Consider the following 18,427-nt stretch of genomic DNA (forward strand, 5'->3'; position numbering starts at 1 on the left):
GATTTTGCGGTTTGGTAGAAGAACGTTATTTTGCGGTTTTAGCATAAGTATTCAATCTTAACAGTTTTGCCAGGAAAATATGTTTTGCAGCTTTGATCAGAAAATGTGATTTGTGATCTTAATATGAAAAGATGATTTTACAATACATTTCTTTAATAATATACGAATGTACACATGTGAGGATGTACACATGTACGAATGTAAGTTTGTACATATGTACACATTTTTACATGTACATATCAGCACATGTTTACATGTATATATGTGCACATATATAATCAGCTGTAAATCTTCATTATACTGTCTATCTACTAATATTTAAGAATAAATTAATCTATTATAATTTTTAATGATAAGATTTGCAATTCTTTTTTAAACGACTGTTTCTTCAAAAAAAACATCTCAAATTCTAGAAAAGAAAAGAATTAAAACCATGTCATATTATTTCCAAATCAGACTTCATGTTTACATTATTTGTAGCTACAAACATTTTGAATATCTTTAAGAGTTTAGTGCTAAATTTGGAGAAATTTGAATGTTTAATGAGTTTAGTGCCAAATTAAGAAGAATCAAAAAGTACAGGGACCTAAGATGCAAAAATATGTCACAATTTGACAAAACTTGCTAGATCTATTAAACTAGATCGACTGTTTGTCGTTTCGACGGCGGCGCGACAATAGCAGTAGGGATAAACAAAAGACGAGGAGGAGTAGAGTTTCGAGATGAGACGAGGCATGATGGCGTGGCGTGATGACCGTGATACTATTGCGGTGGAAACGAGGTCATTCAATTTTTAGGGTTCAAGTTAATGGTGAAGAAGATGAAATCATTTCGTAGGGATTTCAGTGCCGTCGCTTCTGTCACAATCCAAAACACCGCTGCTTCCGTTGCCGTTGTTTCCATTGTGAAGCTGAGCCACCATTATTTCAGTTCCAAAATAATGGTGAAGCAGATGGAATAAGTGGTGGGTCCTACTAGTGATATTTAGTTATGGTTTAGTTAGGAAAGAAGTAAATAAGTTAAAGAAAAGTGTCCTAAGAGTTGAAAGTGTCCTAGAATGAAATAAAAACTCATAATGTGTCTTAAAATGAAAATAACTCTTTATAAAACAGTTGATTGACAAAAAAATAATAATAATGAGAATAAAAACACATCGAATTTTGAACCACATGTACTTCTCCAGAGTCCAGACAGAACAATTAGGGTCATTCAGTTTCTTAAAAATAAATGTTCTTTTTAAAACACAAAATAGGTAATTTACTGGAGTGACAAAGTAAGTAAATCATAAAAGACCAGCCTCCAAGAGGTTTCTCCTTCTTAGAGTCTCATCTACAAGCTTGAACGTTTTCTTCACAAGCTTCTGATCCAAAGCCGTCGTCCTGTAGATCTTAAACACCCTGTCCACTCGATCCGGCGCAGTGTTCTGGTAATATAATTCCTCAAATTTCTTCTTCACAAACCTTTCAATATTGTGTAGAAAATCACAAGGTCAGAGAGATTACAGAGTATTAACTTGACTAATATGAAAACAAAACTTACTCGTAGGCATGCTCGATCTCTTGTTTCCCACTCGAAACTGGTTGGTAATCTCTGAACCACTCGCAAACATTCAACGGAACCTACAAAAAAGCGTTTGTTAAAACCAAAAAGTCTTGCTTGCACAAATGAGAATATATTCTTCAGCTCTTACTTACATCAAGAACCTTCTTCTCAAATATGTCAAACTTGTTGAGGAATAACATGATGGATGTTTTCTGCATAAGAGAGAACAAAAACGTTGGCTACAAGTACTCTTTCAAAATTTCTAAACCGATAATAAGACAAAAGAAAGCGTCAAAAAAAGACCTCGAAACAGGGCTGTTTCAAGACCCAGTCGAACAGTTCTTTGGTCTCCATCATCCTGTTTTTCTGCTCGTCCTCAAATAGTGTTTGGTCGTACCTATGACCGAAAAAAAAACTCTGTTGTGAGTTGGGGCAGCAACAAATACACACAAAAAAAAAAATTTAAATAATGAAATGGAGCTTTACTCGCTGATGGCAGCACAGAAAATAACAGCAGTAACACCTTCAAACAGATGAATCCATTTCCTTCTCTCATTTCTCTGTCCACCCACGTCAAACAATCGGTACACTTCACCACTTTTCTTATTTTCTCCCACAGGGCTGCATAAATAAATCAAGGTTTAGTCCACCACTGGTATAAAAATGTTAAATCATAGGAACACTTTTATTCAGTTTACCAAAGAAGTACACATCACAGCTACAAACCGCCTAGGCTAATCAAACCCAGAGTTAAGAACTTAGGACTTATCAGAAAATGTTATCATCAATTTTAAGCATAGCAAACGCCAAATCAAACATGCAAACAAGAGTTAATACTAAGTAGTTGGCACCTGAACTGTATTTCCACGACACCAGTTGTGCGAACTCTCGCATACAGAACATCCTCCTGAAACACAAACATACAAAGTGTACCAATGACTGACACATTACGGAAAATCATATAATATAATATGATCTACTGAAAAGCTACTACTTGTTGATATCTTGATCCAATCCTAATAAGGTTAAATCATTGATTCAAATATTTTTAATCAACACAAAAATGATAATTCGGATATTTACCTTGGTTGGAATATAGTTGACATCTGAAAGTCTCTTCAAGTTCTCCATCAGATATTTAGTACAATCGGGAACCTGAAGCTCATTACCACGAGAACATGTTTCCTACAAAAAATAAAAATCAAACAACATCACAAACTTGGCTTGCAAAGGAGGTGAAGAAAAACGTGCAAACACAAACACACCTGGATAGCAGGATCATTCCATAGTGTTTCTATTCCCTCAGCGAGGTCCTTGGTAAGACGCGGATAGTCTAACCTAGCTCCAATTTCAGATAGTTTCTCCCCAATGGCCTGATAATAATAAGGTGACTTCTTGCAAGGGTGACTTAACATATATTTTATTGGAAAATCTAAATCTAAAAAAAAAAACAGCTCAGCTTACCATATTTTCAGAGGATAACGTATATTTTGCAGGATCAGTTTCATTTTGAGCAAACTCCTTCGTTCCATCATGCAATAACTGTTCAACCACGATACCAGAGAATAAATATTAAGCTATTAAGCTACAGCAACATTATCCTCTTTCTCTTCAGGTATTTTTTGAACATACTTTTATAGTCTGATAGACATTGGCATGGATGACCGGAACATAGCTCTTTAGCTCTCCTTCATCGAATCCAGTTTGGAAGAGAAGTTTTATCTGCAAAGTTAGCACCCAAAACTTTGCTCCTTCAAAGTTGTAAATAAATACTACACTAGAGAAACAATTTTCCTGTTGTCACTACTTGCCTGCTTAAAAATAGTAGACTTTCCTGATTCTCCAGCACCTTTACAAAGATCAGTCAGTTACAAGGCTAATCGACAAATAAAAAACAGAATAGTTTGTGAGAATCTAATGAATGGAAGTTCCACATACCAAGTAGGAGAAGTTTCCGAATATGTTTTTCAGCCTTTGCCTCTTGCTCTATCCGTCTTTCGATTTCAGCAGCCTGTAGATTTTTATAAGAAAAACAAGGTTTCAAGATTTGACTAAGTAATGCTCTCAAATCTTATGCATATATATAAATGGGAATGGAACCTGTGCATTCTCGTCGGTATCTTCTGTATGATGTCGACTTCTACTGCAGAGTAAGCCCATGATCTATATATATATTCTCTTCTTTTTTTTATATAATCCCACTAGCTAAAAAATAATTAGACTTCAGCTTCTTGATAACTTTTTTTTTTTTTTTTTAGCTTCTTGATAACTTGTCTTTCACAGCAGGGCAGTGCCTACCTACTAAATGAAAATGCTTATGAATCCCTTTTTGATCACCATTCCAAAATACACTTATTAAAAAAAAGCCCAAAACAAACAATTTATTGAATTACAGATCCCCAAGAAAATAAAACAATAGAAAGATCAATTTAACTAGGAATCTACAGAACCTAACAGAAGTTAGATAAATGGTCAATCTCAATAACAGAAGCTAAGATTCCATCAGATTAAGCAGCAACTGATTGATCTACAAACCCCTAATCCTGAAAGACGCTCCAAACACGACAGGACAAGATCTGAGTTAATAAAAAACAAAGATTGCAGAAAAGGCAAATATGAAATTAAGAACCTGAAGAAAACAAAACAAAACAAAGAGCTGAGGGAGTAAGGAAACAAAATCTGAGAAGAGAGCAGAGAGAGTAGTACTTGTGCTTCTCCTCCTGTTCTTCTTTCCTTTAACGTTCCTCTCTCTCCTTTTGGATAGTATTTGTAATTTTGTATACACACTCATATCTCGATGCGTATTTGCGTAAATACAAATAACCAATTATTTTGATTTTTCTTTTTCTTTTTCTTTTTTTTTTTTAAAGAAAAGAGGTCAAAGCAAGGAAAATGTTAAGCAAAGGAAGGGACAGACGAAACTGCGCCGAAAGGTCTTGTTTTGGTCAATGTTTGAAAAGATGTGTCTCGTCGAGATAAGAAAGCGTTACCTATGGTAAAAGATGTTTTTTTTTCTCTGTCATCTTAAATATTAAGATTAACGTCCAAATATACAAAACGGGCATATAAACCCAAGAAACTAAAGACAACAGGCCCAACAGGGCAAAAAAGTGAAAGCAACGCGAGGTCCAAAAGGCACAACACGTTCGGATACCTGCTCGGATAAGATTTTTCGGTTTTCGAATTTTCAGATTTTTTGGTTTACGCTCCTATGTTCTGTATTAAAATTTTATTTGTACGAATCGGATTCGAATGATAACACTTTGGTTCAGATATATTTTATATTGCATCCTAAAACCGGTAAGTAATCATATATCATTGGCTTTTGGGTATTTTCGGTTCGGGTCGGATTATACCGAAATAAAATACAAAAAAAGTTTTAGCGCTTTTATGTTTTTTCTTTATATGTACTAGATTTTTTAACCGCGCTACGCGCGGATAATATATTATATGTATTTCTCAATTTTAAAAAATAATGTATAATATTGTATTATATTATTTAAAAAATATAAAATATGACTACATAACATAAATATATTTTTTAAATTTTCTTTGTGGAAATCATTATGTTGTTTGATTGTTGTACTTGATTCACATATTTGTATAGATATTTGTGATAGATGAATAACTATATTTTTATTATCAGTAAATAATATATATTTATTATATAATATAAGAAAAATAAAATTATTTACTTTTTAAACAAACTTGTCTCATGTTGGGGACTCGGTTATAGACATATCATATACGAATGAGACATTTTTACAGTTATCAATCTTCTTAACATTGAAAAAACAAATTTACATATCAAAACAATATCTCATACGATCTATTTGTGGAATAATTACTCTGAAGAAATTGAATTTAGGCATCAAAAAGGACTGAAAATGTATGTGCATATATGTTATCTAAGTCTGCTTCACAAAGTACTATTCATAGTTCATATATCATTAATGTCCATCCTATTTTTTTGTCAACCATTTCTTAAACATCTTGAAATAACTGATGCTAATTAATAATAAACTTTTTGCTGGAAAAAAAATCAAATTTGTCTAATTATCGCTTAAATATTTTATTAATATGGTCTAAGAAGCTTTTAAGTGATATCATAGTTTAATTTATTAGTTTTTTTGTTAATTTTTAGAGGTTTTTGTATTTAAGATTTTTTTCCATATTAAGCTTCTATTTCTTTCACAGAATTGATATATATATATATATATCATAAAAATTACCATCAAATCAGTTTTACTTATTTATTATTTTGTTTTAACAAAAATACACTTTTTAAATAATTTAATTTAAAATAAAATTATATATTAATTTGCTGTATTTTAACAATTTCATTGATTTAATTAATTTGCTTTGGTGGATAACTGAAAAAGTTTTCATATGAATCGGGTAAAGTAAATTTATGTTGTTATATTATATTTATTTTGTGTATATAGAATCTATATATAATTCTAGTGTAATAAAGAAAGAACATTATTTTTTTGTAACTTCAAAAAGATACATTATTACAATTTAAAATGAATCAAAATTGAAGAAAATGGTAATTAAATATTTGTAAATCTAATTGTTTAGTTGGATTCTCATGAAAAAAAAAATCGATTGGTTAAACAAATGTTTCAAAATTTGTTGTGGTATTGTTTTGTCTATAAATTATAAAATTTATTAAATTAATATATTTAATTATTGCATCCTTAAATAATATTTTATTAAGACATTAGAAAAATATGTTTTGAGTTGTTTTGTCAAATTGTACAAAAATCTATGCTTTTTCATATTTGTAACTTCAAAAAGATACATTATGATAATTTGAAATTAATCAAAATTGAATAAAATGGTAATTAAATATTTGTAAATCTAATTATTTTTTTATCTTGTTTAGTTGGATTCTCATGAAAAAAAATCGATAGGTTAAACAAATGTTTCAAAATTTGTTGTGTTATTGTTTTGTCTATAAATTATAAAATTTATTGAATTAATATATTTAATTATTGCACCCTTAAATAATATTTTATTAAGACATTAGAGAAGTATGTTATGAGTTGTTTTGTCAAAATTTTACAAAAATCTATGTTTTTTCATATTTGTCACAAAAATTTATATGTTAAACTTACTTTTACAAAATTCTTAACTTTGTCACGAAAACAAAAATCTATGATTTTTCATACTTGTCAACGTTCTCACACTTTCTAAGAATATATTAGCTTAGTCACTTACTTATTTTTTTTTTACAAAATAAAGTATCGGAGTCTTGAAAGTTGAATTCATATTATTGTAAATGTACATAAGAATTTGTGATTATATACTTAGTGGTTCTTGTATATGTGTCCAAGAAAGTTTCAATGGCTTAGTGGTAACTGTCCTATATATATATCATACTAATCCGGGTTCGATTCTCACCTTCGCATTGTTTTTTTATTTTTTACGAAAAAAATGAGATGACATGGCAATTTCGAGTTCTCTGATTGGTTGATTTTTCTATCCTATGTGGACACCTTCTCCATGGCTTATATACTCCTTTTAGTATAGTATAGATATATACATTTAGTTTTAAAGAAATATCATAAGGATAAGTTGGTGTATTGGTTTAGGCTCGTCTTATTTCTTGACCCAGTACGGATCCGATTCCTGTTTAGTAGGGTTTTTCATTTTTATTAAAAGAAATTTAAAAGTAATTTTGTCATTCATCTATGTTCTTCTACATTAGGGTTTTTACTTATGTAACCTTAATCACCACTACGGCTATTCTCTTCTTAACCAATTTTCATCATTCTACTTTGTTTTTTCATGTGATATTTACACAAAATCTTGATTTGTTCGTGATTTGATGATGAGAGTTTCCAAAATTAAGATTTTTTGGTAGATTTGGTCAACTCGAAACTTGTAACACGTGTGTTATGTACACACAATTATGTATATGTGTGTATATGTTTGGTTTACTTCGGGTTGCAGTTCGATTATCGGTTTAAACTGAACCAAACCCAGGGTCTAAAGTATCGTGAGATGAAACTCGATCAGGTTCTTTGAAGGATCCGTAACCGATCTGACGCCCTTCTTTCAGGTCGGGTTTGGATTACGGTTCTTATGTAGGCACATCCAAAAAAAATTATAAGGAAAACGGCAGCCGACTCAAACACGTCTCCACGTTTTAAATGGATAGTTTGGTAGGGACACACTCCCACGATTAAAGTACCCACCAATCTTCACTAGTAGGGAAGTCATAAACTCTAGCCGGCTGTTCTACCGGAAACACACCGGAACAAAAAACTGTAGTTAACTCATGGTTTGACCTTTTTTTTTTACACTTTTAGGGTAAGAGACTGCTCTTATATATCTTATTTAAGAGACGGTTCTTAGCTTTTTTTTAGTTAAAATCTAAAAAAGCTAAAAACCGCCTCTTAGCTGAAACTAAGAACCCTAGCTAAGAGAGTCGGGTTAATCATGGTCTTAGAATTTTGTTAACAATGATAGAGAGAACACACAATCTTCGTGTACACGTTTGTTTATAATGCTCATATTATAACTTTAACTGCCATGGTAAAAGATAAAATTCTATCATATTTACATTATGAAATAAGTAAAAGATATTATTATATCATATTTACATTATGAAACACATAAAAGATATTATTCTTAACCATTATTTTGTAAACTAGGTGTTTTTGTACACCATATTCAGTACTAAAAAATTAAATTAATTTTTTTTTAATTTTTTAATATTTAGATTTTATTATTTTTCACCAATATTTTGATATAATTTTTTATTAAGCTATAAACATAAAAATAAAATAAAATGAATAATTTTGTTTATTTTAAATTATATTTAAGAATATCTATCTATATATGTAAAATTATAATTTTAGATAGATTTTTTATCTGTTTACTTTTGCTAAAATATATTTAAACAACTTGTAGAAAATTAAGAAAAAAATTTTGGATATTAAAAATATTAAAAAGTAAAAATAAACAGTATTTCTAAAATTTGTAGATATATAAAGGAAATTAATGATATTATGATTAAAAATTATAATGTTTTAAAAAAAATTGTAGAAAATTTTGAAAAATAGTAATAAAAATTGTATAATCATAAAAATAGAACTAAGTAATTTTAGAAATTGGTAAAGTATAAAGTATTGTCATATTTAAATAGATTTATTTTAATGAATGATATATGAGTTATTAACACAGTCTAAATTTTTTACCATAAATATAAATTAACATTAAATGTAATTGTTTATGTCATATTTAGTCATATATCATATTGTCATTTATAGTATGTCTTGTCACATGAGTTTGTTTATGTTGTTGACAAAAAAAAATTATAGTATGCCTTGTCACATTTTTAAAGAAAGATTTTGTAGAAAGTACACATAGGCAAAGTATGAAAATCATTTAGAAAGAAAAGTTTTTATTATAATAAATTATAAAATCCAACAAATTAAATATACTATATTTTTAAAATTACACATTTCAGCTTAAATACAAATTACGGTTTTAGACAAAAAAATGAAATTGGTATAAAAATATAATAAGTTAATTTCATTAAATTAATTTTGGTAAAAAATATTGTCAACATTTACAGCACAGTTGAAATAGTACATATTTAATAATTAATAAAGTGTGATGAAGATTGAAGATGGAAACTAATGAAATATTTTATTTTAATTCGCGTTTTAAAAGTGCAGGATATTTTTGCATTGCAAAATCTAAAATAGACATATCCGTGTTATTTAAACTCATACCATTTTTGGTCGATCTTAATTATATTCCAAACTTGTTTAGACCAAAATCCACAGAAATTTTTATAGATTCCATTAATTTTTTTTTTGCTTACATGGGATATTTATTTCACAACAATAATTATAAATTATATGTATAAGCAACCACCCGTTTCTGATAACCAAACTTAAAGTATAGAATTAATATATAAAAATAGCAAAAAAAAAAACTCAGAGCACTACGTGTAAATCTGTCCATGATTGTGTTATATGCATTTATATGAGATACAGTTTTATCAAAATATTAGAGAAATTGTTTATGCTAAAAATAGTAAGAAACAATAACTTCTGTAAATATTATTTGTTATATATGATAAATTATTTATTAGGAACGCTGATGTTAAAATATGGTGGATACATTTGTTACATATTTTGAAATGTAGGTTAGAGAGTGCAATGTTATGGACATATATTTTCTAAGTTCATATATTTTTTTAAATGCGGGAAAAGAAAATATTGTTATTATTTGGGGCGGATATTTATTAGTTTTGTTAATAAATAGAGATTTTTTTTGTTTTAAGAATATTTGTGTAGAATAAAAATAATGTTAGATTTTATATAGTAAGATTAAACCAAGATTAGAAGGGGAAAATCAGGTATCGTTGTGTCTCATTTAAAAAAAAAAAAATCTACACAATTAAAACACTCAATCTTTTTTTTCCTTCTAATCTTGTTATTCAAAAAAATAATTATATAGTGTTAGATATTTGTTTTAATAGTATAAGATTAAAAACAAAGATTAGAAGGGGAAAAAAAAAAGGAAGGTCAAAATCGAGAGAGGGGCGCACAAGGTTGGGGTGTGGTCTTAGATACGATAATCTTGTGGTGGTCGTAGGTGTTACATCTTGAGCCAAACACACACGAAAGAGAAAGAGAGTCTTAGAGATTAGAGATGAAGACGACGACGATGCTTACCCAAAGCTCGAATCCCTAGGTATACATACTTTAAAAGCCACAAAACTCCCCCTGCAAAAAAGTTATCTCTCTCGTTTTCCGCAGCCTTTTACTCCTGAATCTCGTGTTTTCATGGATCCACTCTTTCTCTTCCTCAAAGGTTTCCGATTCATTTTCTTATCTTGATTCGCGACTTTCTTGGTTTTTTTTAAATTTCACTAACGATTCAGTTATTGTAGTTGAGTCTCAGATTTGCAGCTAATTAATTGCGTTTGTCTCCTACGAAACACTTGAGATTTATTTATTTATTTATTTATTGCATAATTCATAAATTAAAAGCTGCAATGCCTTTGACTTATATGAACTGAAAGTGTTTATCTTTTTCCTTCCTGGTAAATATTTGGTTTATGTTTTTTTGTTTCTTTTCTAGGTAACATTTGACTGAGTGATAAAGGTTAATTCTTTTGCAGGTTTTGGCTAATAAACAAAGCAGTTAAAATCGGTTGTGTCTCATTTTAAATTTCGATATGAACTTAAGCAAGAAAGCAACGACGACCCCGTCAAGTGATCCAAAGCTAAAGCCAACAACTTTGAACCCTCATGCTGCTGAGTTTGTTCCCTTTACTCTACGCTCTACTAGTACTACTACTACTACTACAAGCAACTTGGATGTTACGACACCAAGACTTTTAGCTTCCTCCAGCTCTGTTCTGGACCGGTCGGAGTCATCTGCATCGCGTCATTCAGATGAAGAAGCGCGCCAGTTCTGGAGTCACCAGCTTCCTGATGATATCACTCCAGATTTCAAGCTCATGACTACTCAAGATGACACTTCCTATGGTGCTTCTGGGAGTTTGTCACTAGCTGGCTTGTCCTTGTATGACGCTGAGAACTTTCCTTCTCCTAGTGGAGGTGGAGGTGGAGGGTTTGTGTTTTCTGACCAACCACATGGGCATAACTTGTCGGACAAGAGTAGATATCCCATCTCCTCGTTCGGGGAAGATCAGAGTTTCAGTCCAAAGCCTTGGGATAAGCAGATTATGAGTGCTGAGAAGCAGCTTCTTGGTGGTAATGATGACAGGGAGAGAAGAAACCCTTTTGGTCGATTCATGGTTTCCGAGAATCCAAGTATAGGGGAAATGGAGGTGAACCCTGTGGAGTTTCTCGCTTCTCAGTTCCCTGGGTTTGCTGCTGAGAGTCTTGCTGAAGTTTATTTTGCTAATGGGTGTGATTTGCAGTTGACCGTTGAGATGCTTACTCAGCTTGAGGTATTCTCCTTACCTTTCTGCTTCTCTTCCTATGAAACTCATTATTCCTTGTGAACATATGGTTCAGTGTTGATGCAATTGAATTTTTAAGTTATTGAATGTGTTGATGTCCTTTTTTTTTGCTCCAATCATGTTGTTTTGCTACTTTATGAATGTTTTGTTCATTCGAGTGATTTGGTTATGTTTGTACTGCAGCTACAAGTGGATAATGGTTTGAATCAGAACATGAGGCCTAAGATTCCTGCTCCTGCTCCGGCTCCTAATCTAACTCCCATGGATTTTCCTGCCCTAAGCCCTGCACAGTTTGGTGGGGATGATATGCAACAAACAGGGAACCATTACCAATCTGCTGGAAAGGATAATATGTTTTTCTTCAAGCCAGATTATGTTTCTGCAGTCAAGAAGTTAGCATCCCAAGATACTGGCCTGTGGAAATATGAAGGAAACGGTTCAGGAGACTCATCTATTGGCGGCTCAAGCAGAAACTATCATGCTGGGGGTGGGCGTGGGCCTGCGAGGAGTATATATTCTGATAAGCTGTCCTCAAATCGAGCTACTCCTGTCGCCTGGCTGGAGACCGGGGACGCAGTTGGTATATCTCCCCCCTTTTCAACAAAACATTACCACCCTATATATATCTGATTGGATGTAAATTGCAGGGAATCTGTATTCTGACTTGCGTGGGGAAGCACGTGACTATGCTCGTCTTCGGAATGTATACTTCGAACAGGTATAAATACTTTCGAATGGCATTTTTTTTTCTCATTTATTTGACCTCTAGTTTTCCTGTATTCACTTTCTGTTGTGTAGCTGGAAGTTCTATTTGATCTCTCTCTTTTGCTCAATACTTTTTCAGTAGTGAATAAAAGTGTCTTTATCTGCAAGTTTTAGATGATAGTTTCAGCTCTTTTTCACCGGGTTGAATAATTAAATACGGTTCTGTATTAATCATTACTTGATGTTGCTTTGTGGTTGAGCCTAGGCACGGCAAGCATACCTTGTGGGCAATAAGGCCTTGGCTAAAGATCTAAGCGCCAAGGGACAGATGCATAACATGCAGATGAAGGCTGCTCATGGGAAAGCTCAAGAAGCCATTTATCGTCAGAGGTTTTGACTTCTTTAATCTCAAAACAGAAGAGTCTCTCTGCTTTTTACCCATTAACATAATAACCAAACTGTTATGTTTCTCTTTCTCTCTGACTGTTTGACGCAGTCGGAAATCACTAAGGTTAGCAAACACTAACCCTTAGATCAAAATCAAGCTCTCAAGCAAGAACTCGAATATTAAGCTCTGGAATCCACCAGAAAAGATAAAAGCTTAAAAACTTCTATTGATAAGAAAGATATGAATATCCAAAACAGAATACCTAAAACTCTCTTATATAGAGAGAGCCTAAAACATAAAAAGGTAAATCCCTATAATAAAAAGAAAACATGAAATAAAAGGAAAACTTCTAGATTAGGTTATGTAAATCTAAGAGTCTCCTACATCAGTCTCCTCCACCTCGAAAGAACTCGACCCCGAGTTCTCTTCTGGATAAAGAACACCATCAGCATGGTACTCATAGATGTCAGCCACATTGAACGTATTAGAAATGTTCATGTCTTCTGGAAGTGCCACCACATAAGCATTATCATTTAACTTCCGCAAAATCTTGAATGGACCATATTTGCGAGGCTGTAGCTTGCGATATGTGCCCACGGGGAATCTTTCTTTTCGTAGAAACACCATCACTTCATCTCCTTCTTTGAAAACCTTGAGTCTTCTACGCTTGTCTGCTGCTTCTTTATTCTTTTGGCCAGTTGCTTCTAACTTCGCTCGGACAGCGTCTCTAGTTGCTAGAATATCCTCTGCCATAGCCTCAGCTGAGATACTAACTCCAGGAGCTTTAGGCAACTTAACCAAATCGACCACATGCTTCGGAATAGAACAATAGACCAAAGAAAAAGGTGATTTCCCTGTAGCTGAGTGCACGGCACTGTTGTAAGCAAACTCCACTTGAGGTAAAGCCAGATCCCATTGTTTCGGTTTATCTCCACAAACACTTCGAATCATATTTCCCAAAGTTCTATTCGTCACCTCGGTTTGCCCATCAGTCTGTGGATGAGCTGTAGAACTCCGTTTCAAGCTGGTTCCAAACATTCTCCAAAGTGTAATCCAGAAGTGACTCAGAAACTTGGTATCTCTGTCGGAAATTATTGTCTTAGGAACCCCATGAAGACGTACCACTTCCCGAAAAAATAACTTGGCGATGTTAGAGGCATCTGCAGTCTTCTTGCAAGCGATGAAATGCGACATCTTGGAGAATCTGTCAACGACCACAAACACAGAATCGACGCCTCGCTGTGTACGAGGTAAGCCTAGCACAAAATCCATAGACAAGTCTTGCCAAATATCTTCTGGGATTGGTAATGGCATATAAAGTCCAGTGTTCTGAGATTGTCCTTTAGAAACCTGACAGATATAACACTTTTTAACTATAGCACCCGCATCTCTCCTTAAATGTGGCCAATAAAACCTTGTCTCCAAGCTAGCAATGGTCTTGTCTCTTCCCAAATGACCACTAAGGCCGCCACCATGCAAATCGCGAATCAACTTTTCTCGTAATGACGAGCAAGGAATGCACAGCCTGTCTCCTTTAAAAAGATAACCATCTCGTATGTGGAAATCTGCCGAAGGATGCTTCCCATTACATTTGCCCCATAACTCCTTGAATTCAACATCACATTCGTACAACTCCTTCAAAGACTCGAAACCCACAACCTCTTGTGCTAAGATAGTGAGTAAGGAAGCTCTTCTACTCAAGGCGTCTGCCACCTTGTTAAGAGTTCCAGACTTATGCTGAATAATGAAAGGAAACTTTTGCAGAAAACTTACCCAACGAGCATGCATCTTATTTATCACTTTCTGGCTGTGAAGATACTTTAGAGCTTGGTGGTCTGTAAATAGAACAAACTCTCTCTGAACCAAGTAATGCTCCCATTGTCGAAGAGCTCGAAAAACCGCATAGAACTCTTGATCATACGTGCTCCACTTTTGGCGAGCTTCACTTAACTTTTCACTAAAGAAAGCTATCGGTCGTTTTTCTTGTGATAAGACGGCACCTATTCCCACACCACTAGCGTCACATTCCACTTGAAACACTTTGTCAAAATCGGGTAAGGCTAATACTGGTGCAGTACAAAGCCTCTCTTTAATTAAAGCAAAACTCTCTTCCTGTTCAGATCCCCAATGAAACTTCCCTTTCTTCAAACACTCAGTGATAGGCGCAGTAATGGTACTAAAATCTCTAACAAATCTTCTGTAGAAAGTAGCTAGACCATGAAAGCTGCGTATCTCAGTGACTGACTTAGGAACCGGCCAATCCCTTATGGCACTCACTTTCTCCTGGTCAACCTGAATCCCTTCTTCACCAATAACAAATCCAAGAAATAACAGCTTGTTGGTGCTGAACGTACATTTTTTTAGATTGATGTACAATTGGTTTTCTTGTAAAACCTGCAAAACTTGCTTCAAATGTTCCATATGCTCGTCCTTTGTTTTACTGTATATCAAAATGTCATCAAAATAAACCACCACAAAAGAACCAATGAACGGGCGGAGAACCTGGTTCATTAATCTCATGAAAGTGCTAGGAGCATTTGACAACCCAAAAGGCATCACCATCCATTCGAATAATCCGTCTTTACTCTTAAAAGCAGTTTTCCACTCATCTCCAGGCCTGATTCGAATTTGATGATAGCCACTTCGAAGATCTATTTTTGAAAACACCTTAGAACCTGACAACTCATCAAGCATATCTTCCAACCGGGGTATAGGGAATCGATATTTAATGGTTATCTTATTAATGGCTCTACTATCAACACACATCCGCCACTGGTTACCTTTCTTAGGAACTAGCAGAACCGGTACGGCACATGGACTCATGCTCTCACGAATAAATCCTTTTCTCAGCAAATCTTCAATCTGTTCCCTTAAAATCTCATTCTCCTTAGGGCTCATACGGTAATGGGGAAGATTTGGCAGACTGGATCCTGGAATCAAGTCAATATGATGCTGAATATCTCTCATGGGAGGTAGATCATTAGGAAGTTCTTCCGCAATCAACTCTTTGAAGTCATCCAGAATTTCTAACACTTCTCTTGGGGTTGACGTTTCCTCCGTTACTGCACTCAACAACCCTTTAACAACCAAGGGATAGAAACACCTTGCTTCTTGAACATCCCCATCAAGCTCTTTGTCGTCATGTGTCATAACCAAGAAACTTGACTTCTTTTCCTTCGCAGTGTTACAAAAATCCTTAACAGGTGCCATGGCAATTTTATGGTTGCCCCACGTAAACATTATCACATTGTCTCGACCTCGATATGTGATATCGTTATCATACTGCCAAGGTCGTCCAAGAAGAATGTGACAAACATCCATGTCAAGAACGTCACAAGTGATCTCCTCCTTATAATGTTTACCTATAGATATGAGAACTTTGCAAGTCATGCTAACTCGAACTTGTGATCCTCTCTTCACCCAACCAAGACCGTATGGTTTCTCATGACGGGTTGTGGGTAGCTTCAGATAGTCCACCAGCTTTTGAGAAACTAAATTCTCTGAGCTTCCATTATCCACAATCACATTACACACCTTGTTTTGAATAGAACAATGTGTTCTAAACAAATTCTTACGTTGGCCTTCTTCTTTAGATGATAACAGGACTCGTTGCAGCACAAGGTTTATCATCTCTCCAGATTCTTCTTCAGCGAATTCAGCTCCCTCATATTCTTCGTTCTCAGCAAAATCCCTTTCATCCTCTTCATCTTCTTCCTCTATTATAGCAACTGTTCTCCGACTTGGACAGACATTTGATTTATGACCATGTCCTTGGCATCGGAAACACTTGTCAATGGAAGGCTTAGTATAAGGATTGTTTTGTCTCTGAGCTGGTGCCTTGTTCTGTTGGGTTGAGTTAGAGCTACTAGCTCCTTTGTTTCCCGGATTGGAGTCTTTATTGGCTACACTCTTTTCTTTCTCACTTGTTGGTTCAAAATTGGTCTGAGCCGTGTTTCTTCTAAATGTTGAGAACCCGCGTGATGACTTCTCCATTAACTCAGCTTTTAATGCTAGACTGGAAGCTTCCTGCACAGTCCATACGGTTTGCAAACCCATCTTTCCCTGAAGAGAACCCTTTAACCCACTGATGTACCTAGCCACCTTCTGATTCTCTGTTTCGCCTAACTCATTGCGTTCAGAGAAACGCAAGAATTCAGCTGTGTACTCGGTCACAGTTCTGTTTCCTTGAACACAATCGAGATACATCTTGTAAAGAATTTGTTCGTAATCTTCCGGTAAGAATCGCTCCAGCATTAATTGCTTCATTCGACGCCAAGTCCTAACTGGTCCTCTCCTTTGTCTTTGCCTTTGGACAACGAGTTTATCCCACCACACTGCAGCAGTCTTCTTCAGTTTGACAGCTACCATCTTAACTTGTTTATTCTCAGGAACGCCCATGACATCAAAAAATCGATCAACATCAATTTGCCAATCAAGAAACTCCTCCACTCCCATAGTTCCATAGAACAATGGAATATCGGCTTTTACCCGATAATCATAATTGTTTTGTTGGTTTCCTTCAGCTATTTCTTCTTCTGATTCTTCTTCTGAACTAGAATTATCAACAATAACATCACGATTGTTTCGACCTTGTTGACCCCGAATTGGTCTTCTTTCTCCACCTCTTTGACCGGCGTTATTAACCTGATTGGGATAAGCCACAACCTGATTATTTAACGCAGTTACCAGATTTGCCAATTGAGCAGTTACAGTAGTGAGGTTTGTGGTTGCCTCCCTTAAACCTTCTGCGAAACCCTCGAAGTCGGCTTTGGTTACTGGTTGATCACCCATGGCTGATCAAGCTTCGAAAAGAGAAGGAGAAGACCTTGCTCTGATACCACTTGACGCAGTCGGAAATCACTAAGGTTAGCAAACACTAACCCTTAGATCAAAATCAAGCTCTCAAGCAAGAACTCGAATATTAAGCTCTGGAATCCACCAGAAAAGATAAAAGCTTAAAAACTTCTATTGATAAGAAAGATATGAATATCCAAAACAGAATACCTAAAACTCTCTTATATAGAGAGAGCCTAAAACATAAAAAGGTAAATCCCTATAATAAAAAGAAAACATGAAATAAAAGGAAAACTTCTAGATTAGGTTATGTAAATCTAAGAGTCTCCTACATCACTGTTCTAACCTGCCTTATGAGCAATACACAGGAACCCGGTGGGTCAAGGGATCAACAGTAGAGGGAGCGAAAGAATGATAGACTTGCACGGGCTACATGTTAGCGAAGCACTTCAGGTGTTGAAGCACGAGCTGAGCGTGTTGAGGAGCACAGCTCGAGCAACACAAGAGAGGCTTCAGGTTTACATATGCGTAGGGACTGGCCACCACACAAGGGGCTCCCGCACACTGGCTAGGCTCCCTGTTGCTGTACAGCGCTACCTACTCGAAGAAGAAGGCCTTGACTTCTCCGAGCCTCAGGCTGGTCTCCTTAGAGTCATCATATACTGACCATCTGCTTATATAGGAACACAACCGGAAAGGAAAAGCAAAAAAAGAAAGAAAAACGACCACGCTATTCATTTTGTTGTATCTGTTCTGTACATGGGAAGTCAGGGAGAGAGAGTATCTGAAAATGAAGTACAAAGAAAAAAAAAGAGATGAAGGCAAGAAGGAAGAGGCTTATGCTAAAATGTTTTAGGTTTTGTTAAGAAAAATACTTTTTGTAGCATTAGAGGATCAACCAGACCTCTCTTACTGTTATCTTTTTGTGGGGCTTTACCTGATGTTTTGTTGATTCTCTATGCTTTTACAGTTTTACTCTATATACATTTCTTTCTTCTGGAAATGCTTATATTTTGTAGTTCTGTTAGATTCAAGTCTTT

At 34.5% G+C, this 18,427-nt stretch overlaps 2 protein-coding genes across 13 annotated transcripts; one reads left to right on the forward strand and one right to left on the reverse strand.

Moving 5' to 3' along the window:
* Positions 1 to 1,116: 1,116 nt before the first annotated feature.
* Positions 1,117 to 4,474, reverse strand: LOC103842156 (guanine nucleotide-binding protein alpha-1 subunit). 9 transcript variants are annotated; one of them, XM_033278200.1, is made up of 15 exons: positions 4,249 to 4,466; positions 3,812 to 3,843; positions 3,643 to 3,780; positions 3,481 to 3,553; positions 3,354 to 3,391; positions 3,175 to 3,264; positions 3,007 to 3,084; positions 2,808 to 2,915; positions 2,626 to 2,727; positions 2,394 to 2,449; positions 2,029 to 2,163; positions 1,846 to 1,939; positions 1,695 to 1,754; positions 1,540 to 1,619; positions 1,117 to 1,460 (listed from the first exon to the last, which is right to left on the reverse strand). In XM_033278200.1, the coding sequence occupies exons 3-15, from the start codon at positions 3,700 to 3,702 to the stop codon at positions 1,283 to 1,285; spliced, it is 1,152 nt and encodes a 383-aa protein (XP_033134091.1). In that variant the 5' UTR covers positions 3,703 to 3,780; positions 3,812 to 3,843; positions 4,249 to 4,466; the 3' UTR covers positions 1,117 to 1,282.
* Positions 4,475 to 9,985: 5,511 nt separating this feature from the next.
* On the forward strand, positions 9,986 to 18,421 carry LOC103842158 (polyadenylate-binding protein-interacting protein 7). Of its 4 annotated transcripts, XM_033278975.1 has the most exons (7): positions 9,986 to 10,143; positions 10,219 to 10,260; positions 10,691 to 11,488; positions 11,684 to 12,080; positions 12,148 to 12,218; positions 12,471 to 12,595; positions 17,756 to 18,053. In XM_033278975.1, the coding sequence occupies exons 3-7, from the start codon at positions 10,748 to 10,750 to the stop codon at positions 18,051 to 18,053; spliced, it is 1,632 nt and encodes a 543-aa protein (XP_033134866.1). In that variant the 5' UTR covers positions 9,986 to 10,143; positions 10,219 to 10,260; positions 10,691 to 10,747. The 4 variants fall into 4 exon arrangements, 3 of the variants coding, with proteins under 3 accessions (XP_033134866.1, XP_009117026.1, XP_009117024.1); XR_004450931.1 differs by having other exon boundaries at positions 10,015 to 10,260; positions 12,471 to 12,687; positions 17,723 to 17,998; XM_009118778.3 differs by having other exon boundaries at positions 10,015 to 10,260; positions 17,756 to 18,421.
* The last annotated feature ends 6 nt before the right edge of the window (positions 18,422 to 18,427 follow it).

The sequence above is a fragment of the Brassica rapa genome, chromosome A09 (genome assembly GCF_000309985.2).
Source record: "Brassica rapa cultivar Chiifu-401-42 chromosome A09, CAAS_Brap_v3.01, whole genome shotgun sequence".
NCBI classification, from domain to species: Eukaryota; Viridiplantae; Streptophyta; class Magnoliopsida; order Brassicales; family Brassicaceae; genus Brassica; species Brassica rapa.